Source organism: Cebus imitator, unplaced genomic scaffold (assembly GCF_001604975.1).
Source record: "Cebus imitator isolate Cc_AM_T3 unplaced genomic scaffold, Cebus_imitator-1.0 Scaffold5, whole genome shotgun sequence".
NCBI classification, from domain to species: Eukaryota; Metazoa; Chordata; class Mammalia; order Primates; family Cebidae; genus Cebus; species Cebus imitator.
Genome location: NW_016107320.1, coordinates 12463139 through 12488589, shown reverse-complemented (window position 1 = coordinate 12488589; position 25451 = coordinate 12463139). Strand labels below are relative to the sequence as shown.

Sequence of the window (25451 nt, the reverse complement as noted above, 5' to 3'; positions counted from 1 at the left end):
GCCCCCAGTCCCACGGTCATTTCACATTCCAAATTCTTCTTAGTTGTACTTTTGAATTAATTTTATTTCACTTATTCCCTTATTTTCTTTTTTAGTTTCTTCTCCTCCTCTTCCTGGGACAGCAACCATCAAATTTAACCTTTCATCCTCCCCTACTACCCAATCCTTGAAAAATGCAAGTCCAAAATCATTTCATGATTTTAAAGACAACCAGTAATTGTCTTTGAATTGCTCCAATAATTTGCAAGGACACAGGGGAAAAGAGAAAGATGAAAAAGCCAACTGCCCAGAGAAACAGATTTTATAAACAATCTAAAATCTAGTATGCTTATGCCATCAAGCTTTTAAAACACTCTCATAGTCTGGAATAAAACCAAATTATGATAAAAACATATCATATATGGGTTTAAAGTGTTTCCTTCTGAGCCTACTGTGATTCTTTTGGGGGGGATAAAAAAATAAAATGGAAAATTACTGTTGCCTGGTTACTTAGCTCTACAGAGAAATGGAGAAATAATGGCCATATCCCAGTTTAAATGAATTCAGGTAGAGTAGCCCATGGCAGCAAGCCCTTGGCAAACATGCTGTCACAACTGGCCTTTGAAATGTCTATATAGACTCTAGAAACCTAGACCTAGGGAAGACCTAGGGAGGTTTCATACAGAAAGAATGACATTGAAACCATCGCAAACAGCACAGTCTTCCCAATTTCTGCAGACCATTGGAGAAGACTATTTTCTATTTGCAGGTAATAACTGCTCCCCATTTGAAGCTTTAGCAAGCCTGATCTTAATTATTTAAAAATACTCCTTTATTCAAGCGAATTTCCTTTTTTTAGCTACCATTATGTAACTTTTATAATTGTGAAGTCATTAAATTTCCCTTCTGCCTTTTCTGGGATCAATGTATGAGATTTATTGCTTACATTTTTTTTTTCTTTTTGGTTTTAACATTTTGTTTTCTTTCTAGCCTCTTCAAATTTTTTCCTTTTTTTTTTGAGACCGAGTTTCACTCATGTTACCCAGGCTGGAGTGCAATGGTGTGATCTCAGCTCACTGCAACCTCCGCCTCCTGGGTTCAGGCAATTCTCCTGCCTCAGCCTCCTGAGTAGCTGGTATTACAGGCACGCACCACCATGCCCAGCTAATTTTTTGTATTTTTAGTAGAGACGGGGTTTCACCATGTTGACCAGGATGGTCTCGATCTGTTGACCTCGTGATCCACCCGCCTCAGCCTCCCAAAGTGCTGAGATTACAAATTTTTTCCTTTTTAAAACTGGAGCCCAGAACTGGACAATTCCTCTCAACAGGGCCAAACCAGGTTCTTTTCTTTCTTTAAACCAGGTTACTTTCTACACTGCATTTTTGTAGAGGTACATATCCTAAATACTGTGTTTGCCACATTGCCATATCATTCCCTTCTATGTGCTGTCCTATTTGTAATCTGATTCCATTTTTTTCACGTGTTTGGCTTTCTACTTAGTGGTTCCCATTTAATAGCTGTGTGTTTTCTAGCCTGTTTCTCCAGATTGAAAATAAGTTGTTTTTGAATACATACATGCAAGTACAGTGTGAAAGCCCTTCATATGCATTATTTCATAAGCCACTCAACCCATTTTATAAATGAAGAAACACAGGCTTAGAGAGGTCAAAAAACTTATCCAAGACCACACACCTAAGAAGTAGTAGAGCACTGATTTGAACTTTTGCAGTCTGACTCCAGTAACTACATTCTTTACATACCTACTCAATTGTTAAGATCATATTATTTGTGTAGCAGGCTCTCAAACCAATAGAGAAAGCTTGGGAGCCCTGTTGAAAAACCTGAGAAAGCCTGGGCTAGGGTTGCCAGACTTACCAAGTAAAAACACAGGATACCCAGTTAAATATGAATTTCACATAAACAAATACTTTAGTATGAGTATGTCTCATGCAGTATTTGGGACATATGATACTTATACTAACAATTATACATTGTTGAAATTAATATTTAACTAGGTATCCTATGTTTTATCGGGCAGCCCTAAGCTGGGCAGCTTTCCGGAGTAAAGACTGGGATTTCTTCCACTGAACTGATATTAGAATGAGTTTTGGGTCAATTGAAACTATCTCTGCCCTTTGGAGCAGAATTGCAGTGGTGTGTAAATTGTTTAAAATGATAAATCTCTTTAGTACCTAACAAGAATTATGCTGTGTTCACAAATTCATTTTTTATTGTTTCTCTATGGATAATGGGGACAGATTTTCATCTGAATACATTTTTAGAGAGATCTTGTACTTAACTCACTAGTCAGGGATGTTTTATTTCTTTATGTCACCTATCCTAATATTAGCTATTGCTGTATTTCACTTTAATAAAAAAGTAGACACAAAGACTCATTTTACTTAGCAAGATTGCAAATAAAACTAAGACATAAATTCACACGGGCCTGTTAGTATTATCCAAAACAATTCCTCCAGCTGTCAACCCAAGGCAATCAATCCAGCAGTATCATTTACAGAATGATTACTAAAACAGGAGGCATTTCTCAGTTACAAATGGGGTCATTAAGTTCTTGAGGCTCTATGAAAGTGTAGTTTGACTATGCAGTCATTAGTCTACACAAAAGCGAAATAAAAAGGAATGGAAACACAAACACAAAATAATTGGTCATTACCTCTTTTAGAAGGAAACGAGAAAAAAACAGTGGCTAGAACCCTCCTGAATAAGACTTAAAGAAGTAGTTGTTAAATTCACAGACACAGTAGCCACTAGCTAAGACATAGTTTATCTCCATCAAACTTAAATAAAGTCAGTAAGTATGACCATCTTACTTTCACTATTTACTCTCTTTAAATAGTAAAGGTATGTTTTGAAAGATACATAGAACCAGAGGAACAGTGAATGATCATTTATAAAACAGCTCCTTTTCTTGGATCAATATATTGCTAAAATTCCTTCAGGAACCCTCCCTTTTTATATAATCATAGATCCCTCCATATCTACTTTATTTTAGTTATATAAAAATTATTAATAAACTTTGGTTTCCTTGCAAACATTCGGTCCTTATATTTTAAAAAGTGATTAAAAACAGTACTGAATATGAATTACTTCTGCAAAGTTTAATGAGTGAGAAACATTCAATCAAGGTGATTTTTCCTTGGATAATCCTACAAAAACTGAATTTTATAAACTAATTTTGATAGACATTCCATTTATAAATAGCAGCCATTACTTCACTGTCTACAAAATTGCAGGCTCTCACATTTTACATGTTTAGAATTCAAATGTTTTAAGATTAGATTTTCTAGTAAGTGTTAAAAACAAAATCATACAGACAGATGGGTTAGTTGTCCTATACAAAGGAAACGGCTGATTTCCATGATTTTGCTATTTAGACAGATAGAGACAACCACTGGATTGACACTAATGGGTACGACAACATATTTTTTGTTTAAAGATGAAATGATAGTAACTTGGGGTGGGGCAGCTGCAGCAGGACTTGACGCTCCTGAGGCTCTTTTGTGGTTACGGGACAAGCTATCGCAGGATGTTAGTACTGGAGAGGCCCTCAAGTTAAGATCTGAGCAAAGCACGCTATTCAGAAAAGCTGAGCTATCCCTGCTCCTGGTTCTATTGTGGTGAACTGGTGTTTTCTGAGGCCTAGACAGCAAAAGCTCAGAGTAGAAGGTGCACACATATACGGGAAGTGGGGATGCTGGGCATGTCATGTTGCCCTAACAAGTAGCATAGAAATAGGAGGAAGATGAATGTATTTTAAATGGATACCCCCTATGCTGGTCTTGGGAAATCACCACCTTCTTTTTTTTCCTTTTGTTGAGATGGAGTCTTGGCTGTCGCCCAGGCTGGAGTGCAGTGGCACAATCTTGGCTCACTGCAACCTCTGCCGCCTGAGTTCAAGCGATTCTCCTGCCTCAGCCTCCCAAGTAGCTGGGATTACAGGTGCCTGCCACCACGCCCAGCTAATATTTCTAGTTTTAGTAGAAATGGGGTTTCACCGTGTTGGCCAGGGTGGATTCGAACTCCTAACCTCAGGTATCTGTCTGCCTTGGCCTCCTAAAGTGCTGGGATTACAGGCATGAGCCACTGTGCCTGGCCAAGGGAAATGACCCCTTCTGAAAGGACTCTGGAGCACATTAAAATCCATCACGCCCAGGAACATTTTGTTGCCTGCAAAAAGTGTGTCCAGGACTGGAAGTCCCAGGAATTTAACAGAGAAGGGCAACTTTGAAGTAAGGGGAGCTAACATTGTGTCTTTCTAGGCAGGCTCAAGGCTCCCAAAACTCCTGAGCAAGCTGGCCCAAGTTCTGGGACCATTCCTTAAACCAGAAATCTGAGCATGGGCCCAAAAATAAGGCAGGCATTGCTGCCAGAAAGGCCCATTCACAGATTCACCTAGGGAAGAGGGGTACAGTAGGAGTTGTGGGGGAGTTAGCTCATAACAGGGCCAAGTCCTAAGCCAGAGCTGGTCATGGAGGGCACCTATATGCTTGCAAGTTAACTACAGATAGCTGCCCTCCACTTAATTCTAGACACAACCCATGGGCTATACAGGTCAGATGTTCCCTGCCACCCCAATCTCAGGATATAAGAAAAACCTTTTGCTCAAGTTTGCTTTCCCCATCCTGAATCTCCCAGGGTGACTCAAAATTTTCTGAGCTAGTAATGAAAAAGAAAACCCTTTGAATGGATTTTGGCACAGCCATTCCAACCCGGGGACTTGGGCGTGAACTCTGACTTGCTCCACACAGCTGTCTCTGGAGACTGAACGTTGTCCGACCTGTGTCAAAAACACAGGCCACTTAGTGAATAGAGTCCTTTTGTCACTAAGCCAGACCCACTCCCAGCACAAGGCACAGGCATTAAGACCAGGACATCTCTTGACTGATCATTCCTCCTGCTGCACACAGGGTCAGACCTCTTCACGGCAGAATCTCTACAATAGAAAGACGCTTCATCTCGAGGTGCATGCATAATCTGTCAGGCAGGTCCTGCAGTGGCTAAGAGATAACAAGGATCCTACTCCAGCAGCTATTAAGACACTTGGGTTGTTTGTCCCTGTCTTCTTGATGCTGAGTGGAACCAACGAACAGATTATTTGAGAAGAAAAAAAAAATCACAGGATAGGTGAAAAGTTGCAGAAATAACTGAGTGGTGATGTTCAAGCTCTGACTCTAGAAATATAGTCAGAAACCACCACTCTGGGCCCTAGGGCAAGGAGCAAAGTGTATATAAAATCTTGCAAAACCTAGCACCAGTACTTCCTTATGAGGGCTCAGGAAAGCATGCCTCTAAAATAACTCACACACACGTGCACAAAAATGCCAGGAGGGTCGACCGTTCTCTGCAGCTATTTCTCCACAGCTCTACTGGCAAACTCACAAGCACATATTTGCTCAGTTGCTGAGCCTCACTCACAGACATCTCGCACCTCAGAGGCAGGGGTGAGAATACTGGACTACATTTTCCCAAGTAAGGGAAATCAAATCAGTTGGAGGCAACACTCTACATTTCTCCCCTCCCTTAATGATAGCATCCCTAATTAAGCCAGCCTCAAAGGATAGAATTAGTGTCTCGAGGTCAAAGGTCAAGCCCATGGTTTACAAATCTTATCGGAAGTCATATAAACTGCTTACCTGAAATAAAACCCCCTATCGTCAGTCCCCACCCTCCCTTCCCTGGAAGGGGAGTAGATTTAAGTTCATTTCTTCTTTTTCACCACAGTAACTTGAAGACAGTCAAAGAAGGTAGTGGGGGAGGCAGGAACATTCTGATTCATCTTAAAAAATAAAGATCTGCTTAAGTATCATTTGCAGTCGTATAAAGTTTTTTTCAATTCTCCTTAGTAGCTGTCTCCAAGGGTTCGTCTTCTAAGTCAAAGCTTAGCTTGTCAGCTAGCCCCTCAAACTGCTTGCTCACACTGCCCGCAGAGTCCATGAACATGTTAGGAATGTCTTTGCCAAAGTAAATCTTGCTGTTAGAAGCAATGGCCTTGTACTTCATCAGCTGCAGATATTCAGGGGTCAGCTTCAGCTGTTAAAAAAAAAAAGCATGGAAGACTTAGGTGGAAGCGTACTAGAGAAAAAGGGGGGTGATGGCCCTTCAGTGTTCCTCTGACGAGGTTCTCTGTCAAATATTTATGCCCCTACCTACTTTTTGTGGTCTCACTGTTTCATCTCAGATCTGCGAGCAGAGTTGCAAAAGTTAAAAGTTTTCATGTTTAACACAAAACTAAACTTCTAACAAGGCACGTCCAAGGAGAAGGGAAGTACCTGCACACAGCACAGGCGTCCTCCGTTCTGGCCATGAAGGCCTTTGGGTGGTGGTGGGCATTCAACGCTGGAAACTCTCCAGCAGTATAGACCCAGACCCGAAGACACCTCTTTATCGGCTGTGCAGGGTGTTTACCTTATTGGCTTCGGCTATTTTCATAGCAGTATAGCACTCAGCATCCGCCTTTGCCTTCTCCCGGGCCAGAAATGCAGCGTCTGAAAGGGAAGGAGTGCAGTGAACTTGGTGAAGGGCTAAAACTGAGTTCTTTGTAGGAAGTGCACAGGCTATGGGAAGACTCTGTTCTGGTCCCTGGAACTTCGCTCCTGATTGCCACTGTGACCTTGGGGAGATTGCTTTTTCTTCTGTGCTTTAAATGTATTTTCCCCTATTGTACAGGTTGCTGTAAGGATCAACCAAGATGAAAAAGTGCTTTGAACGCATCTCCTGATAACAGGGACAGCAAGTCTGTGTCTGTGGCCCAAACATACACATTGACAGTACTATGGAAAAAAGCAATGCTAGCCAGAAGCACTTCCTGTCTCCACCTGTTTCCTTCTTTTGGAGATCCACGTCTGTGAAGCAAAGCAGTGGGATCCTACCTCAAGCTCGAGGCCAGAGCCTTCCGCTCCTCCCTCTGGTACTACACAGCAAAAGCAAGGAAAGCTCAAAGGCAGCTCTGAGTACGGCCAGAGGTGGATCCACCCGAGAACCGAATGCAATGAGCATAACGTAGTTCAGTCCCTCTCCAACTTCATTTCCCTTTTCTTTCCATCAATCATTTCAAAAAGGTCCTAATGAACAGTGATTAAGCCGGCACAAGTCTGAGAGAGAATTACATGCCATGGGCCAGACCAATATATGTTTTGATTAAGACCTATTTAATTCCACTGTGCAAGCCATATTCTTCCCTAATCAGCTCTGAGACTAGCTTTCTGTCAAGCTGATGCAAAATTTTTTGATACGTATCCCCTTGTCTTAGAAACAGGCCAGCCTCATGTGAGTGATATTTGCAGCAGCAGGCCTGGGAGAAAGGTGAGTCTGCGGGTGGGTTCTCACTGCATGCCCTCAGTGTGACCCTGCGTGGAAGAAGCCTGCAGTCCAGCCAGGGTTCTGGCTGCCGTGGGGCCCCCTCAGCTGGCCTGACCACTTGATGACAGGTATTTGTGAGAAATAAAAACGTGTTGCTTTGCTAAGAGCTCCCTAATGAGGAGCTGCTGATCTGTGAAATCCTAACTGGCTCCTCTATGGGGCCCTGCAAAGCCTGACAGGCCCCATAATGAGTATAATTGGACATAACACTTTGTAGCCTGAAGCTGGGCCTTGAGGTTCCAGTTCTGCCTTGGAATTTGCTTGACATAAGCCAACCCAACAAGTAAGAGGTGGGCAGTGGGAAGGAGGTACAGGCCTAGGAGCAGGAATAGAAGGTGAATGATATTCAGAAAAGCCAGCAAAGAAAACCTTTCTCTGCAGTTCCTGTGTGACTGGTGCTGAAAATCTGTCTTCTTCAAACCTGGCTTGATATCTATATAGACCTGGAGAACAGACTTTGAGCCCAAAACCATGGTGCCAACCAACTTTGGAGCAGGGGTAGCTAAGGCATGGGGGAGAGCCAGCTGCTGAGTGTGCTCCCAGTGCTCCAAGGCCCCACCAACCTGGGAACTTCAAGACAGCAGGGACTATGGGACTTCCTTTTTCTCACGTCTAACAAAATGCTGGACACATACTGGCACCCAAGCCACATTTGCTGAATGAACGAACGCTCTCTGAAGTAGAAAACAGATGCGGGTCTGGCCACAGTCGCCTCAAATCTCAAGTCTCTGCATGGAGGAAAGCTGCCGTTGCACAGAGATCATGCTATCCTAGAGCGCGGTTAAAGGGCAAAGGCAACGGCTCCCCCACCCACGGGCCACAGGGCGGGGTCTGGGGAGGACGCAGGCACGAGCATCGCTTCTGCTTACCTTCAATTTCTGAAATCTTCTTCTCAGTCTCCTTCTCCATCACCTTCTGCCCGTAGGTGATCTCAGCCACCTGCGCCACTTTTTCTGCCTCTGAAAAAAATGACAGTGAGGAAAGACTTAGGGTTCTGACATTTCAGAGTTTGATTTCACCTTTCCCTGAGCTCAGTGTCCTAGTGGGCCAGCTCGGCTGAAGAGCCCCCAGAGGGCAGCGGTGAGGGCACACACGGGCAGAGTGGGATGTGCCAGTGAGCAGAGTCCCCTTCCATAAGCACAAGGCAGTAACCAAGGAGACCTGGGCCCAACATAGTAAGAAGGAGCCCTAACTTCACAAGGGAACGTCTCCCAAAGGAATATTCTAAAGAATGAAGTACTCTAGTAGGGTTCTACCTGGCCCTTCAGCGCAGACAGGGGTCAGGTTTGTTGTTGATAATACAGTGCGGTGACTAAGAACATAGCTTCTAGAGCAAGTGTCCTTGGTTGGAGCTCCAGTTCCATCCCTTATTGCCATATGCCCTTGGGCAAGGTATTTTACCCCTCTGTGCTTTGGTTTGATAAAATAAGATTAAGGATAATACAGTACCTACCTCACAAAGTGGTTGTGACGGTTGAGTTAACCCACGTATTAAGTGCTTAGGAAAGTATGTGGCTCAATTAAGTATTAGCCGTTATTATTATGAGTTAAGAATTAACAGGCAGGGCTCCTTTCATTTAAGAGGTAAGCGGAAACTCAAAACTCATTCCCCGTGGCCATGATCTGACAATTTCAACTTTGCTTCTGGGAGTCCACCTGCCATTCCTCCGCTGTGGAAGTGGTTTGGAGGACCATGGGGTCTCAGCAGGCCTCAGCCTCCTTGCATCTTCCCACTACCCCCAGCCCTTCTGCCTGGAAAGGGGGATCACAGAACCACATTCAGACCAATGAGTGCCTTCTTCCGCTCTGTCTCTGCTTCCTTCTCCACCACCTTCTGTTTCTGGGCTGCAATGAGCAGCTTTGTCTTCTCACTTTCCCTGAAGAGGAAACAAAGCCGTGAGGCCACTACGAAAAACTCAGGAACTTCACTGTCCCCAGAAGAAGCTCAACTCTTCTGCTGAAGAGAGGCAAACTCCCATTTCCTACTCCTCCTGGAAGGCTGTTCCATGGCCTAGGTAAAAGCTGATCTGTTGCCGACAGTACACAGCTCTTCTCCCAAATAACTCATTTGTGGGAAATAAAATGTAATTTACTTTAGTAAAGTACACCTGCCTGTCCACTTACTGGTCTCTTGCTTCTGTCTTCCCCTTGGGCATGAGTCACTGAATACAAACAAGGCCCCCTGGCCCTTTTCAAAGCATTGTTGCTTTATAGGGCTTCTCCTGGGGTTCTCAATCACAGGTAGGCAGCCCCAGTCGTGGCCCTGACACGTCTGCCCAATCTTACAGTGCAGTGGGCTGTGGCAAATCCTCTAGCGAGGGGATAACCGAGAAGCCAGGCAGCTTCGGTTACCTCTGGGATGGGATGAGGTGGGAGGTGGGAGGCAGTGGTGGTCACAGCCCAGGTGGAGGGTATACTCACATCAACTCATAGTTTCTGCGGATTGCCTCCGGTATGTTGGGCTTTGTCACCCGCACAGCCTGGAGAGAGATTAAAACAGCAGCTGATGGGAAAGTGAGGGTAGTGAGGGACACACACAGCTCCCACTGTCTTGATCTTCCTGCACAAAAAGAACATCCCTTGGGAGACGGGACGCAGTGTCAGAGAGAGAGGGGCTGCTCCCATGCGGCAATGCTTACTTGAATGACCAGCCCAGGGGCCATGGAGGTCAGGTCCTGTTGCAAAGCCAGTTTGAGATTTTCATCAATCTGATCTGGAATAAAGAAAAGACAGAGGGAAAGGAGTTGTTAACACTTTCTAGATGAGGGAGGGCATGATTGAGGGTAAAGTACAAACTCAATCATCAGCTCAAGAATGTACCTTCCCGAGCGAGGGTGCTTATCAAAGCCCACAAATCTAAAGATGCCCTGCCCAACTTCCGGAGTAGCCTGAACAGACAGCCCTCTACACCGCGAATGATAGGGCATCCTCTTTCTGTGCCTCAAGATACAACTCAACCTTTGTTGCTGAAAATACTAACCATGCCCTACAGGGGATGAACTTGGAAAAAAAAAAGAAAGGACACCAATTCTAGAACATTTCTTGCACGAGGCAGCAGCCCTTCCCTAGACAACAGCAGCAAAAGAGAAGGAAGATTCACAGTTTCCACAACGAAGGAAGGTGGAATGGCTATTTAGGTTTTGTGGAAAGAGCTGAGCATATTAAATCTAGTAATTTTAGAAGTTTCTAAAAGAAAAACAGACTTTGACATCAAGGAGAGCCCCAAGGAAGACTGTTTCTATTAGGAACTCCATCAAACAACACAAGGGGAAAATTAAAATTTACAGTTCTGAAAGTGAGCCCCAGGCTTTTGATGTGCTGTTTGCTTTGGTCCTTATTTCTTTGTCTGGAATTCACAAGAGTTGTTTTACAGACAAATGTAGGAACAGCTGTAACTGACTACACCCCCCCGCCCTTCCCTTCCAGCTGCAGTCTCAGAACAGCAGCATGAAAGCTGTCTTCTCTGGCCTGGGCTTCTCAAGATTTTAGAATCCTCTTCCTGCCTCTGCCCATGAGATCCTCGGTAAGATCCTAGAGGAGCTTAGAGAAAAAGACCGAGTGAAACCAGACTGGGACTTGTACACTGCATCTCTCCTTCACTGTCAGCTGCTGTCAGCTTTAAGTGGTCCTTTTGTGGTCACCTGTGCCCAAACAAGAGCCTCTGAGGAAGAGAAAGTCTCTGTCCTTTTACTGATGCCAAAACGGAGGCCCGTGGAAACTGGCTAGTAGCCAAAATAACAAGCTTGTTTAACGCCTGGGCTTTGCTAGGATTTTAAGACAGTACTATCAGTAAACAAGGGACGGTAACGTTTCTACATATAGGATGTGCTCTCACAAGCCTCTGAGCACCAAAGTCGGCCCCTCCCATCTGCTAAGGGTCAACCAATTTAACAACTAGAACTAAACATTACATTTCATATTTTAAATAGAATGTCAACCAAAGTGGCCCGTGTTCTTCATAAGTTAATAACACGTCATTCATCAGACCAAATTATATCTCAGTCAAGGTGGAAACCTGTGGCCCTGGGTTAGTAGCTTACCGGGAAAATGTGGAATACTTTGCAAGGTGTTTTAGTAATACCGATGTTTATATGTTACGGAAATGTGGATAAGGGCCATTTAAGTCCCATTACTAAGGTAGCCGCAGGGGAAAAGTGCGCGGCGCGCTCGTGACGTCATTTCGGCGCGACCCTCTTGTATGCGCAGATTTTTCAGGCGGCTCTTGGGAACCATGCCGAAAGTAGTGTCTCGGTCAGTAGTCTGCTCTGACACTCGGGACCGGGAGGAATATGATGATGGTGAGAAGCCCCTCCATGTGTACTACTGTTTGTGCGGCCAGATGGTCCTACTGCTGGACTGTCAGTTAGAGAAACTGCCCATGAGGCCCCGGGACCGGTCCCGTGTGATTGATGCTGCCAAACATGCCCGTAAGTTTTGTAACACAGAAGACCAGGAGACTGTGTATCTGCGGAGACCTGAAGGCACTGAACGACAGTACAGAAAGAAATGTGCAAAGTGTGGACTGCTGCTCTTCTACCAATCCCAGCCGAATAACGCTCCCGTTACCTTCATTGTGGATGGAGCATTAGTCAAGTTTGGCCAGGCCTTTGGGAAAACGAACGTATATACTCAGAAACAAGAGCCTCCTAAGAAGGTGATGATGACCAAATGGACCAAAGACATGGGCAAGTTCACTTCTGTCACTGTGTCTACCATTGATGAAGAGGAAGAGGAGATTGAGGCTAGGGAAGTTGCTGACTCCTATGCGCAGAATGCCAAAGTGATTGAAAAACAGCTGGAGCGCAAAGGCATGAGCAAGATGCGACTGCAAGAGCTGGCTGAACTGGAAGCCAAGAAAGCGAAAATGAAGGGGACCTTGATTGACAACCAGTTCAAATAACCAGGCCTTTTTCTGAGCCCTAGACTGGAGGCAAGCATTTACATCAGGAGGCAAAATAATTTCTTGATTACATAGACTGGTTCCTATTTATGTTCTAGCAGAAGGCTTTACGTTGTTTCCCATTGGTTCTCCTACATTCAGTGAGGACTTTAACTGAGTCCATTTGACCTGCTTTCTAAAAGATGGCTTTTTCTCTGAATTTTTCTGTATTGAGGTTTTCTGTACTATTTTTTGTCTATTTGTGCAAACTTCTTCAGCTGTGTAGAAACTTTTTGAATAGATCAGTGCTTGAGTGTCTCTAGTCTCTAAAGTGGCTGTATTGAGGTTTTCTGTACTATTTTTTGTCTATTTGTGCAAACTTCTTCAGCTGTGTAGAAACTTTATGAATAGATCAGTGCTTGAGTGTCTCTAGTCTCTAAAGTGGCTGGTTTTAGTCTTTCTTCAAAGTTAATAATATGTTTCAAGATTTTTGGACAAAATATTATGGTGTATCATAGAGAAAAGCAGCATGAATTATATTTAAGTATAGCAAATCAGATCCTTTGAGTGACTCTGTCTCTGTTCTTAGAAGGGTTCTTGGAATTGACTGTGGTTTGAATCTTTCAACTGTCAGAGGAGACTCAATAAAAGCCAGAATCTGCATAAAGCTTTCTTTACTTCAAACACTGAAGCTATAGGTGAGCCATCCCTTGTCAGTGTTTATACTCAGAGAAGGAAAAGCCAGACTGCAGTGAGGGGGTAGGACAGCTCAGATCCAAACAATGATTAAGGTCTCAGTAAGTAACCCAAGAGAGCTACCCTCTAGTCATACAGCTAGTACTGCTTCCTTGCATGGATACATGGGAGACTATAGATTAAGAAATGATAGCAAGATAAACAAAATGATCTGTTGGGTATCTTTTACTTTATATTTGCTATTTGCAGAGGAGTGTTGTATATATAGATATTATGTCATACTACTTCAGTGATACCTATATCCATGTGTTTGTATCCATGTTTATATCTGTTCCATTGTATTAAAAGGTGTTGGGACAGGAAAAAAAAGTTATATTACTAAGTACATACAAAGAGGTTCTTCAGGTAAATTTCAGAGTAAGTAAAAAGATAATACTTTAATAACACGGGCAAAGAGGATTCAGCAGAGTAAGATGTGATGAAAATTATGCAGCTTCATGTTTAAAGTCTGGGCTGTGAGAGTCCTGAGAGGAGGAAAGTATAGAAGAACCTTCTGAGTTGAAGGGCCAGGACTAGGGACCTGAGTTCCTCCTTTATGGATATGACAGATTCTAAGACAAGTAGTGCTTGCTAAGACTGAGATGTAAAAATAAAAAAGTTTCAGAGCAAATATATTTCCCCAGCTCCTCCATACAAACGGCTGTACTTCACTAAGCTACCAAGTTAGCTATAAGACATAAGTTTTCTAATGCAAAACAACTTTGTATTTTAATTTTCTCTTCAGGACATTAGGGATCCTTTGTCTTTTGTTTCAGTGCTTCGAAATGTTCATTAATGGCACAAGCCCTAAGACAATGGCTAGAGAGAATTAATATTTTATAAAATTCTATTAGTTTGAGGTTAAAAAACAAATCAATGGCAAATTTACCAATTTTTTCTTAAAAGCACGCTGAATCTAAAACAGATAAAAGACTACAAACCCTAGAAAATCAATTTAGATTCATTTTCTATTGCAGAAACATTAAAAATAATTTGGGTGATTTCCTAAATCTTAAATGGTGCAAAAGGTGGTTTGCTTAGTTATTACTGTGGGCGATGTGGATGAGTCCTCCTGTCTACTGTGAGAAATGTTCTCGCTTAGGGTCCCTTTTATGAAGATTCCTGGGAAAAATCATTTTCCAGTCCAAGTGTCAACAGTTGTACTATTGGTTAAAAATTCATTTACTTTTGGCATTGGCTATTAGAGAATTTCTGGCAGTGAGTTTAAACAGAGTGCTTGACTGCAGACAAGTTATAACAGTTACTCAACTGTATCCTTCCTTTGCTGCTAAGTCAGGATGTCTTTACTTTGAAAAAGGTAAAAAGGACAAAACGTATCTGCTTAGACATGTGGAGGCTTTTTGGTTAAATGTTTTTCTATTCATTGCTAGGGGTACAGGGTAAAAAAATAATAATCACGAAGGTTCCAGGAAGTGGAAGGAGCTATGGTTCTCATAGCTCATATTAATTCTCACTTCTAGAATTAACTATGAATCGTGTCTTTTTCATCACCCATTCCTGGGGGCCCTCCGTTCAGGGTGGCGTGGTGAGAAGAATGCTGAAGTGAGAGCCAGGAGGGGAAGGCCCCTGTTTCAGTTCCACTACTAACTGGCACCTGGCTCTGTGACTTTCTCGCTTTGGATCACAGTACCCTCATCTTAAAATGAGGATGCTGGGCTGGACAATTCTATGGTTCTTCTAGAATGAACCCTGTCTTCATGATAGAATGATAGTTTAGGGACAGTGGGAACAGATTTCCACTCTAGCCTCTGATTGAGGTCAGAAGTAAATACTCTACTCCATTATGGTCCCTGTGCCCAAAGCTCTAGCCCTCTAAGGATCTTGTTGCATTGTCATCAGCATTCTCCAGGAACTCCTTTGTGACCAGCTCCTAAGCACGAGATTCTTGAACATTTCCTGTCCATAAGTGCCCATCATACCCTGCAGGCAGCCAGGCATTAGAGAGTGGAGAGATGCAGGGTTCTAGGAACCCTGCTTAAGCATGCACGCTCAGGAGGGACTTTCTTACCAAACAGCTCAATGTAGACCTCCTGAAGTGTATGCACACTGCAGAACTGGTTCAGTTCGTGGTGGATCTTGTTGAAGATGAGGGCCTTGTCATAGTCGGCAGTATAGTTCTTCACTATATCATACACTGGGAGGGAAGGAAAGGGCTTGACATAAGAAAAGGCAAGACTCAAAATGCCCTTAGACACAGCTCCTTTCCTTTTCTGAGATGCCATGAGAGGCACAGGAGTGGCATGCTGGGGAAAGTGAGCTGGTGGTGACAATCAACTGTAAGACGTACCTGCATTCGGGACCAGGAAGTTCACCACTTCAATTCTGTCAAAGTAGATCATCACACCACCACTATTGGAGGGAGAATGGACAAAAAGTCACTGGGAAGCTCTGGAATAGGGTGCAGTCCCCTAAGGCGATGGCTTAAGATGTGGGGCTTGGCAGAAAAGGAGTAGAAGAGTTCATAGGAGGCTGGAAGGCAGCTTGGATCTCCAAGTAGGAGTTCCGCAGGGCTTATGGCAACAGCACACTCTCCTGAGAAATCACACTACCTAGGAACATCTCTACAAAGACATAAGTGAGACTTTTGGGGCCAGCACAAAAAGGTAACTTGTATCTTTGGAGTCAACAATGCCTTTTGACTGAAATAATCAGTTGCATGGAAAAGTCTAAGGAGGGTCAAGAAGTTTTCAGAACTTACAAGGTTACTGTGGAGTTTTGTGGTTAATGTTTCTTAAACTATCTTCACTATCACTTTAGTGTTGCACTCCCCTTGCACTCAAATATTTATTATAGAAAGATTCCAAACACATAGAGAAGCTGAAAGAAGAGTACAACTAATAACCATATACAGACACCTAAATTCAACACTGATAACATTTTATCTATTTTTTTTCCTGAACATTTCAAAGTCAGCTGCAGTTAGGATACTTTTACTCTTTTATTTTGGCGAGCAATGTCTAAGGATAATCATTCTCCTATACACTCGTGATATCATTCTCAAGCCTAAGAAAATTAGCAATAATTCTGTAATATCACCTAATACCCAGTCCTTATTCAAATTTTTCCCCAACGGTTTGCGTTACGGAGTGACCTGTGTACACCTCACCCCTAGATTCATATGTTGAAGCCCTAACCCCCAGTGTGCCCATATTTGGAGATTAGGCCTTCAAGAAGGTAATTAAGGTTAAATAGATCATAAGAGCGGGTCCTGATCCAACAGGTCTGGTATCCACCAAAGACCTTTTTCTCTCAGACAGAGGCAAGGCCATGTGAGGACATGGCATAAAGGTGGTCACCTGTAAGCCAGGAAGAGAGGTCTCACCAAAACTACCCCCTGCTGGCACCCTGATCTTAGACTTAGGGTCTTTAGAATGGTGAGAAAATAAATAACCATTGTTTTAGATTCTGGGTATGTGATCCTCTGTCATGGCAGCCTGGGTGGACTCACATAAGTCCTGTTGTACCTGTCACAGCTATTTTAAACCAGGTTCTAATCAATGCTCACCCTTGCTACTGTTTATGTCTCTCTACTGTTTAAGTCTCCGTTCTATCCCACATCTCTCTAAATACAACCATTTTGTGAAGAGATCAGGCCTGTTATCTTGTGGAATGTTCCAATTCCGGATCTGTCAGAGCATTTCTTTGTGGTATTCTTTGTTACTCTATCCCAGTTTAAACTCTCCTTTCTTTCCAACGGGACTGCTATAGCAGTGCTTTCTTCGGATCTCTTTGCCCTGAAGGTCTCCCCGAAGTTTATGACATTCCCCTTAGTTATGCAAAAGTTATCTTCTTGTATCAGGCCATTTATCTGCTAAAAAACCTTTGCGCACCCTCACTTCTTTATTTTGAATATTAAAATTTTATTTTATTCCCACTTTTAAGTAAGTTCAAAGGTACATGTGCAAGATGTACAGGTTTGTTACACAGGTAAACGTGTGCCATGGTGGTTTGCTGTGCAGATCATCCCATCACCTAGGTATTAAGGCCAGCACACATTAGCTATTCTTCCTGATGCTCTCTCTTATCCCGATTCCATACCCTCTGACAGGCCCCAGTGTGTGTTGTTCCCCACCACGTGTCCATGTGTTCTTATCATTCAGCTCTCACTTATAAGTGAGAACATGTGGTATTTGGTTTTCTGCTCCTGGGTTAGTTTGCTGAGGATAATGGCTTCCAGCTCCATCCATGTCCCTGCAAAGGACATGATCTCATTCCTTCATATGGCTGCATAGTACTCCATGGTGTATACTTACCACATTTTCTTTATCCTGTCTATTGTTGATGGGCATTCAGGTTGATTCCAAGTCTTTGTTACTGTGAATAGTGATCCTCACGTCTAATAGAGTAAGTGCAAACTCCTTTATTAGGCAGGGCATTCTAGCCCCTCCCGAACCATCTATGATTTCCTCTACTGTACTCCATCACCTGGTCAAATCAATACAGGGAGCTACTGGACAGATAATTAACCAAGAAAGGGTGCCTCCCTTTTCACTGTCTCTTCCTGCAGCCAGCCAGATAGCCCTTTCTCTGACTTATTTGGGCTTAACAGCTTTATTCTGGGTACCTTACCTAGTCCCACAAGGTACATTCTTCACCTCATCTGTCTGGAGTGTGGTCTGGAAACAGAGGAAACATAAAATGCTAGAAGATGGGCAGTGACAAAGTAACTTACTTTTCAGAATTCCAAACGCCTTTGTCCTGGAATAACTGTTTGGGTTGCGCTTTGCCTTTGTTGAACATGATTGCCCCACCTAATCCTCCTTCCTCATGTTGTTGCTAAGACAAGCAAAGGCCCCTGCCCCAGCCTCGCTGTAAGTGAACCACCACATGAACAAGCTGAGTAATAATGGTTTAGTGAAGACGACACTGGATTGGGTCTCTTAAGACTTGTGCTTACTTCTACCTCCTCTATTTAAGGTAGGCACCACCTTATCCTCAGGGGATATGTTCCAAGACCCCCAGTGGATGCCTGAAACCGCAAAGAGTACCAAGCTCTATAGATCCATGTTTTTTCCTGTATGCACACATACCTATGATAAAGTTTAATTTGTAAATCAGGTACAGTAAGCGATTAATGAGTAATAAAATAGAATAATTATAACAATATGCTGTCATAAAAGTTATGTGAAGGTGGTTTCTCTCTCTCTCTGAAAATATCTTATTGAACTGTAGTCCCCTGTTTTCAGAACATGGTTTATTGTGGGTAACTGAGTCTATGCAAAGTGAAATAGTGGACAAGGGGGAGGACTACTGTACTACTTTGGAAACAGCAGATTACTTATTTAACCCATCTCAGAACCTAACACCTGCTCAGCCCATTCTCAGGATTACTGCAAGACTCAAATGAGACAATGTACCTGAATGCCCTTTGAAAGTCACAAAGCCTGGTAATCAGCACACGAAACTTACAGGGAAAATGGCTAGGAGATATCCCAAGACATTCTCCTGGATCAGTGTAAAGTGTAAAATCTTTTCATTGTTCTTGGCTGGACATACTTCAGAGATGGCGAGTCTAACTCAGCCAGGCTTTAGCTGTGCCACAACTAACCTCAATCCTATTTAGATGTCATCTCTCCTCACTTAGTTCAACTTCTCCCCACTCATTGCAAAAATTATGTTCAGATTTCTGAAGTTCAAATACGAATCAGCAAAATTACCATGTTTTCTTTCCAGCTAACATGGTAGCTTGTGATTTAAAACATACACACATACAACCCGACTTTTCCTTCCATACACTCAGAACAGGTTCTTCTCTGGCTTTATCTTGAAGGAATAGTCCCCAGTCTCATTCTCTCTCTCTCTATGTACATATATATATATGTACATATATATATATGTACATATATATATATGTACATATATATATGTACATATATATGTACATATATACACACACACACATATATATACATATATACATATATACACACATATATATACATATATATGTGTGTATATATATATAAATATAAAAATTATCCTTATATAATTCTCTGGAATGGCATTTTACTTATCCAATGGCTAAATAATTTTAAATCACGAACTAGTCAACAGCCCAAATTTGTAGTCGTCCAACCACACCACAGAGGCCAAGCATACCTGCACAGACTTATATGACGTGATGAAAGGGAGCATGAGATGGAAACCAGGGCCGCTGGTCGAAGTCAGCAGGGCACCGCCTCTGCAGAGGAGGGGGAGAGAGAGGCAGCTTCAGTTTGGCAAGAGGATCTGTTAGATCAAGATCATGAGGGTCAACTTTCCCTTCAGCCCTATAAACATATAATAGAGAGTGACACGTGCTGGAGCCACGCCACAGATCCCTTTCCTCCTCTCAGCTAGACCCTAATATTCTAGGAGGCCTGATAGTAAAACATAAAACCATTGTTCATGCTTTTGCAAGGAGAAAAAGAGGCACACAGGCGACGCGGAATAATGACAGCAGAATCTGCTAGATGCAGTCCCAGGGCTTTGGGAGGCTGAGGTAGGAGGACTACGTGAGCCCAGGAGTTTGTGACCAATCTGTCTCAAACAGTGAAACCCTGTCTCTACAAAACAAAAGGAAAAAATTTGCTGAGTGTGGTGATTGCATGCCTATAGTCCCAGCTATTTGGGAGGCTGAGATGGAAGAATCACTTGAGCCTGGGAGCTTGAGGCTGCAGTGAGCCATGACTGTGCCACTGCACTCCAGCTTGGGCAACAAAGTGAGACTTTGATAAAAAAAAAAAAAAAAAAAAAGAAAAAAGAGCAGAATCCATGGGTATATTTAGATAAGAGGAAGTCTGTTTTACTTTGTCATATCTGTTGGGCTTGTGGCAATCCACTGGATCAGTTAAGTCCAGTAATATGGTTATCAACTACCTGCACTAATGCTAGAGGCCACTCACATGACCAACCAAAAGATGAATTTGAAGCGCTTTATAAGTAATTGAAATATATGTTTTGGCAACAGAGTTACCTTTCTAATCAAGTTATATGTGAATGATAAAGTTACAAGCCTTTTTGGGGAACATGAAAGCAGATGATAGGGACAAAGAATTAAAGGAGAGAGGAATCCAATCAGAGTTTTAGAACTGGCTGTTGGCAATCCAGAAATAAGCATCACAACGGCATATATAAGAAGAGTTCATAAAGACATAAAGCAAAAAATTGGGTCATGGAGGTTACTAAAAAGAAAGCAACTCAAGACTTACAAGTGCTTCTTTGCTTTATATTATGCAAAAAATAAAAAAAAAGTGACATAATGGGCTCCTTTATTGTAGGAACCACTATTGTGAGGCTTGCTTTAATTGACATAAGTCAACCTGCAGGCTCTTTCATTTTTCCTGAAATGTTAATATCATTGTAATTTAGTTTTAGAGATAGGGTCTTGCTCTGTCACCCAGGCTGGAGTGCAGTGGTGTGATCACAGCTCACTGTAGCCTCAAACTCCTGGGCTCAAGTGATCCTCCTGCCTCAGCCTCCAAGTAGCTGGGATTACAGGCACGTGCTGCCAAGCTAGGCTAATTTTTAATTTTTTTGTAGAGATGGGCTCTCACTATGTTGCTCAGGCTGGGCTCGATCTCCTGGGCTCAGGTGATCCTCCCACCTCAGCCTCCTGAGTAGCTAGGACTACATGTGTGTGACACCATAGCTGGCTAATTTTTTTTTTCTTAGCGATAAGTTCTCACTATGTTACCCAGGCTGACTGAAATGCTAATTTTAAAAGAGTATCCCAAGTTAGCAAAGTAGGCTACCTTCTCCAGTTGCCATCAAGAACTCAGGCTCAGCTGGCTTTTGCAGTGTGGAGCCAAGACTGCCAGAGGGACGTAGGAGAAAGCAGTATTTTAGGGGTATCTGTGAGGAGCACTGGTTTCCCTTAAGTTTCATCTCTAAATCTATGTACACATTTATTAATCACCACCCATGGCATCATCTTGAACTACTAAGGGAATAAACTTACATATATACATATTTGCTTTCCCATGATTACTGACATAAAAAGCTCAATCTAAAAAGGCTCCCCTATTCAAGGAAACATAAACACAGATGTTCAGCAGAATCTGCTAGGAAAGCAGTGACCAGGAAAGGGAGCTATTTAACAGGAAGTTGCAGGCTTCTCCCTGTCTCTGCCTTACCTGTAATATACCCCAATATGTCCCTCTTCTATCTTGTGCACAGCTGAGAAGAGAGATGCACAAAAGAAACTGGAAACCACGGCCACAACTGCTCCCAACTGAGCCATCAGTGAGCCTGTATCCTAGGGAAAAGACACGGGAAAATGTGTGTGGTCTAACGTGCAGGAGAAAAGGCCACAACAGCAAGGACCTCACCAAGCTGAGCTCCCTGAGTGACTCATATCCAGCCTGGTGTCGTGTGAACACAAGGCTAAATCCACAACTCGCTTCCTCCTCGCTCTCAGTCAACGTTCCCCTTCCCTAACGGTGGAATGAAGAGTCCTCACCGCACTGAGGAAGCACTGGCTCCAGATACAGCCATTGCTCAAGGGAGAACCCGTGCCAGCTGAGAAGGGTTCGGAACACAGCCTTGTCTTCCTGTGAACACGAATGTGCTGTCACTGAACCGCTCATACTAGTAGTAGGGAAGAGAGGCAGCTGCAGTACTTTGGCCCAAATTACAGAGGATGTCAAATGACAGGCAGTTGTGGCTATGTAATTCTGGTCAGAGCCTCCCACTCCTAATTGCCTGCAGTTTCAAGGGAAACCATTATTTACTCCTTTCAGATGCTGGAGTGCCAGAGCCGGCAGGCGAGCAGAGTTCCAAGGTAGGATTCGCTGGCCTCGCATCCACCTTCCCATTTATTCCTTTAGCCCTAAACAGGACAGGGCTCTCAACAAGCCTGGAGCCACACTCCCCCCCATATACTCTGGCACTTTACACCTGACAGATCCCCAAGCTCGTGGTCAGAGAGAAAGGGAATGTCCCAAACTGGAAGCCTCAGGGCTCCCGGGTCTAACCGCGTTCAGGCACCAGGACGCGGAGGAGGTGGATCCTGAACGCTGAATGATCTGGAACTATGGTGACTGCAAAGTTCAGCTGTGCGTGCGTGGGCCCGTGAGCGCAGGGCGCGGATTCTGCCTCCCAGGTCTAAACGTGACCCGGGCACGGACATCTGCGAGGCGCTTATTTTACCGTGGCGGCCTCCGGCTACCGATCTGCAGTTGCGTCCTTTCTGCCAGTGCCCTTCCCTCCCCGAGGTCAATCGTGCCCCTTCCCCGCCCCGTTCCGAGAGAGGGTCAAGCGCCCTGGGCTGGGGCTGCGGCTCCAAGAGCCTCCGCTCGGTCTCCCTGAGGCTCGCAAGGAGGGGACGCGACAGAAAACGGTTTCTGTCTCGCTTCAAGAGAGGGCCGGCTGAGGGAGAGGGGCTGCTGGGACAGGGGTTCCCGAGGGTGGCGGGTTAGTCCCGGCCGGGTGCAGCAGCTAGGCCCAGCGCGCGTACGAAGGGGCGGGGGCCGCGTACCGGGCTGTCCCTCCAGGCGCTCCGTACTGGTCCAAGCCCCAGTGCAACGGTAGAATCCGCCACACCCCTCAACACGCGACTTCCTTCCGGGCCGTCGCTTCGATGACGCCATCAGTTCACGCGAGAAGACCACACCCCCGCCCCGCGCTCGCTCTGCGCCCCGCCCCTCGCGCTCCCAGTGGTCGGTGGCTGCAGGTGGCCGCCAGGGATCGCCCGCGTCTCGGTTCGTGCGGTCCTGGACCTCGGTCTCGGGTATCCTGCCTGGTGCTGGGGATGAGAGCAGGGAAGGTGGGAGCTCCCCGAGAACGAGCGGCGGGACGCGCGTGACCGGGAGTGCTGAGACCCAGGGTGTCCCTTTTCAAGGCACTGACTTTGGGGATTGCTCCGGATTTCCCTCCGCAGAAGGCCAAACCTATTTAGTTTTGGTTTTTTTAGAGACAAGGTCTCACTGTTTTGCCCAGGCTGGAGTGCAGCGCACAATCATAGCGCACTGCAGCCTCAAACTCCTGTGGTCAAGCGATCCTCCCACCTCAGCCTCCTGAGTAGCTGGGACCAGAGGCGCACGCCACGGCACTTGACAATTTTGTTTTTAGTAGAGACAGGGTCTCGGTAAATGTGGTCTCAAACTCCGGCTTCAAGCAATCCTCCTGCCTCGGCCACCCGATGTGCTGGGATTACAGGCATGAGCTGCCACGCCGGCCTTTTTTTGTTTTGTTTTTCCCCCTTGATCAGGTACTAGCAAGTTGCAACTGTTCTCTTTCCCATAGCACAGCTGAAACAATCTTTTCAATGTGCAGATTAGCATCATTACTTTACTAATTAATAATCCCTACCTTACTAATTAATAATCCCTACCTTGAATTGTCCTCTATATTTTTCTGGGAGCTTTGGCCCTTGTGATCCTGCAACGCCACAAAGTATACTAACAAGGAATTATTATCCTAATTTTAATGAACGGAATCTAAGAAGTTCTGCGAGGTTGAGGGGTAAAAACAGCCAAGGAGGCTGGGCGCGGTGGCTCACGCCTGTAATCTCAGCACTTTGGGAGGCCGCGGTGGGCGGATCACCTGAGGTCAAGAGTTCGAGACCAGCCTGGCCAACATGGCGAAATCCCATCTTCTACTAAAAATACAAAAATTAGCCGGGAGTGGTGGCGGGCGCCTGTAGTTCCAGCTACTCAGGAGGCTGAGGCAGGAGAATCGCTTGCACTCTGGAGGTGGAGGTTGCAGTGAGCCGAGATCGTGCCATTGCAGCCTAACTTGGGCAACAAGAGCAAAACTCCTTCTCAGAAACAAAAAACAGACAACAACAAAAAACAGCCAAGGAAAGCTTCCTTTGTGTTTCCTCAATATCTTGAGTTTACTGCCTTTGTAATCCCCGCCACAGTGCACAGGGGCTTGTGCATTTCATCGTCTTTATGGATAAACTGTCCATTCCCCGGAGAGCAGAGACTGACTTTCCTTCCGCCTCCCCCCCGGCCCCCCCAACTCCCCGCACCCCGCCGGGCTTAGGTGCACAGTAAATGCAGACTGAAGGCAAGGTGGGATCAGGCCCAGAATCCAGACTTTGTGTCTCCTAGTCTAAGGGCCTCACGTTGTCCTCAACCTGCCCTATTCACCAGCATCAATTGGGGCATTTCTAATTCAACCACTGAAGTTATTAATATTTTGTTTGCAGGAGAGAAAGAGTCCGCTTAATTATAGCCTTCAGTAAATAAAAAACTTTTACACTGGGAAGATGGCAAGCTGGTGGTGTTTGACAGATTTAAGACTCAGGAAAAGGGAAGTGTGGTTTTTTCAGGCATGCCTGCTTGGGATTGGCCCGTTTGCCTTTCCTGGGTTTGCTCTGAGTGTTGGGATATTTCAGCATTACATGGTGAAGCCCATAGAGGGCTACATGGTGCTGTCTGGGAGCTCTGTGCCCATCTCCATAAATGAAAGCCTTTCCTCTCCCTACTCTGTCCCTGCATCCCCCACCCCAAACAGACACAGCTGGCCATTCTCTTGACCAATCCTATCAGAACTTGAGTTTTTTCTCACCTGGTTCACTGATATAACTCAGCTGGGCATGCTTAATAAATGTTTATTTAATAGTTGAGTAAGAAAAATGGAAATATTAGGGTTCATAACCCAAGAAATAGGGGCTAGCCTGCAGCATCAAGTATTTAAATTACTTGTAATTTAAGAATTTCGTTTAACCAACCTCTGGCAACGCCCATCTTCCATCCCCTTCCTATAAGTATGTACTATTATTATGTGTCAATTAGAAATAATAAAAGCACAATAATTTCCTCACAGTAAACTTTAGAGTGAATTGTGGGTAGAAGTTTTGGGATTTTGTTCTTAGGAGGCTTTTTACCAGGACTGGGTTATTTAGTTGTGGACCTGCCTAAAGGCAGGGGGGTGGACTTCAGTAGATGATCTAGTACTTCTGAAAACCTTCTTAAGAGACTTGTGATTTTTATGTTACCCAGCAGTGATTTATTTAACAAAAGAGTTTACAATTCTTCCTTTCTTTCTTTCTCTCTGTCTTTCCCCCCTTCCTTCCTTCCTTTCTTCTCTCTTTCTTTTTTTTGAGATGGAGTCTTGCTCTGTCGCCAGGTTCAAGTGCAGTGTGCGATCTTGGCTCAGTGCAACCTCCACCTCCTGGGTTCAAGCAATTTACTTGCCTCAGCCTCCCGAGTAGCCGGGACTACAGGCACGTGCCACCAGGCCCAGCTAATTTTTGTATTTTTTGTAGAGACGGGGTTTCACCATGTTGGCCAGGATGGTCTCAATCTCTTGACCTTGTGATCTGCCTGCCTCAGCCTCCCCAAATGCTGTGATTACAGGCGTGAGCCACCGCGCCTGGCCTCTCTTTCTCTCTCTTTCTTCTTTCTTTATTTCTTTTTCTTTCTTTCTTTCCTTTCTCTTTCTTTCTTTTTCTTTCTCTTTTCTTTCCCTCTCCCCCTTCCTTTCTTTTCTTTCTTCTTTCTTTTTTTCTCTCTCTCTTCCCCCC

The 25451-nt window shown here is 44.3% G+C and overlaps 2 protein-coding genes across 4 annotated transcripts; one reads left to right on the top strand and one right to left on the bottom strand.

Annotated features, from left to right (window-relative positions):
- Positions 1 to 2222: 2222 nt before the first annotated feature.
- ERLIN2 (ER lipid raft associated 2) lies at positions 2223 to 22552 on the bottom strand. Of its 3 annotated transcripts, none has more exons than XM_017536340.2 (12): positions 22455 to 22552; positions 21112 to 21233; positions 19097 to 19178; positions 17567 to 17613; positions 15285 to 15346; positions 15006 to 15131; positions 10002 to 10075; positions 9784 to 9842; positions 9148 to 9239; positions 8232 to 8321; positions 6409 to 6488; positions 2223 to 6033 (listed from the first exon to the last, which is right to left on the bottom strand). In XM_017536340.2, exons 2-12 carry the CDS (start codon positions 21216 to 21218, stop codon positions 5833 to 5835), a joined length of 1020 nt encoding a protein of 339 aa, XP_017391829.1. In that variant the 5' UTR covers positions 21219 to 21233; positions 22455 to 22552; the 3' UTR covers positions 2223 to 5832. The 3 variants fall into 3 exon arrangements, with proteins under 3 accessions (XP_017391829.1, XP_017391830.1, XP_037597116.1); XM_017536341.2 differs by lacking the exon at positions 22455 to 22552 and adding an exon at positions 22127 to 22454; XM_037741188.1 differs by lacking the exon at positions 22455 to 22552 and adding an exon at positions 22239 to 22446.
- Positions 11285 to 12908, top strand: LOC108309820 (UPF0428 protein CXorf56-like). The gene is made up of 2 exons (XM_037741199.1): positions 11285 to 12476; positions 12587 to 12908. The coding sequence occupies exon 1, from the start codon at positions 11561 to 11563 to the stop codon at positions 12260 to 12262; it is 702 nt and encodes a 233-aa protein (XP_037597127.1). The 5' UTR covers positions 11285 to 11560; the 3' UTR covers positions 12263 to 12476; positions 12587 to 12908.
- Positions 22553 to 25451: the final 2899 nt, after the last annotated feature.

What these genes read in the sequence shown, in the direction of transcription:
- LOC108309820 (XM_037741199.1), top strand. Translation starts at nt 11,561, where the DNA reads ATGCGCAGATTTTTCAGGCGGCTCTTGGGAACCATGCCGAAAGTAGTG.
- ERLIN2 (XM_017536340.2), bottom strand. Translation starts at nt 21,218, where the DNA reads ATGGCTCAGTTGGGAGCAGTTGTGGCCGTGGTTTCCAGTTTCTTTTGT. An exon ending in GGTCTACATTGAGCTGTTTG is followed by an intron (nt 10,076 to 15,005) that starts GTAAGAAAGTCC and finishes TCTTTATTCCAG; the next exon opens with ATCAGATTGATGAAAATCTC. An exon ending in GAAGATTTCAGAAATTGAAG is followed by an intron (nt 6,489 to 8,231) that starts GTAAGCAGAAGC and finishes CTTCCCTTTCAG; the next exon opens with ACGCTGCATTTCTGGCCCGG.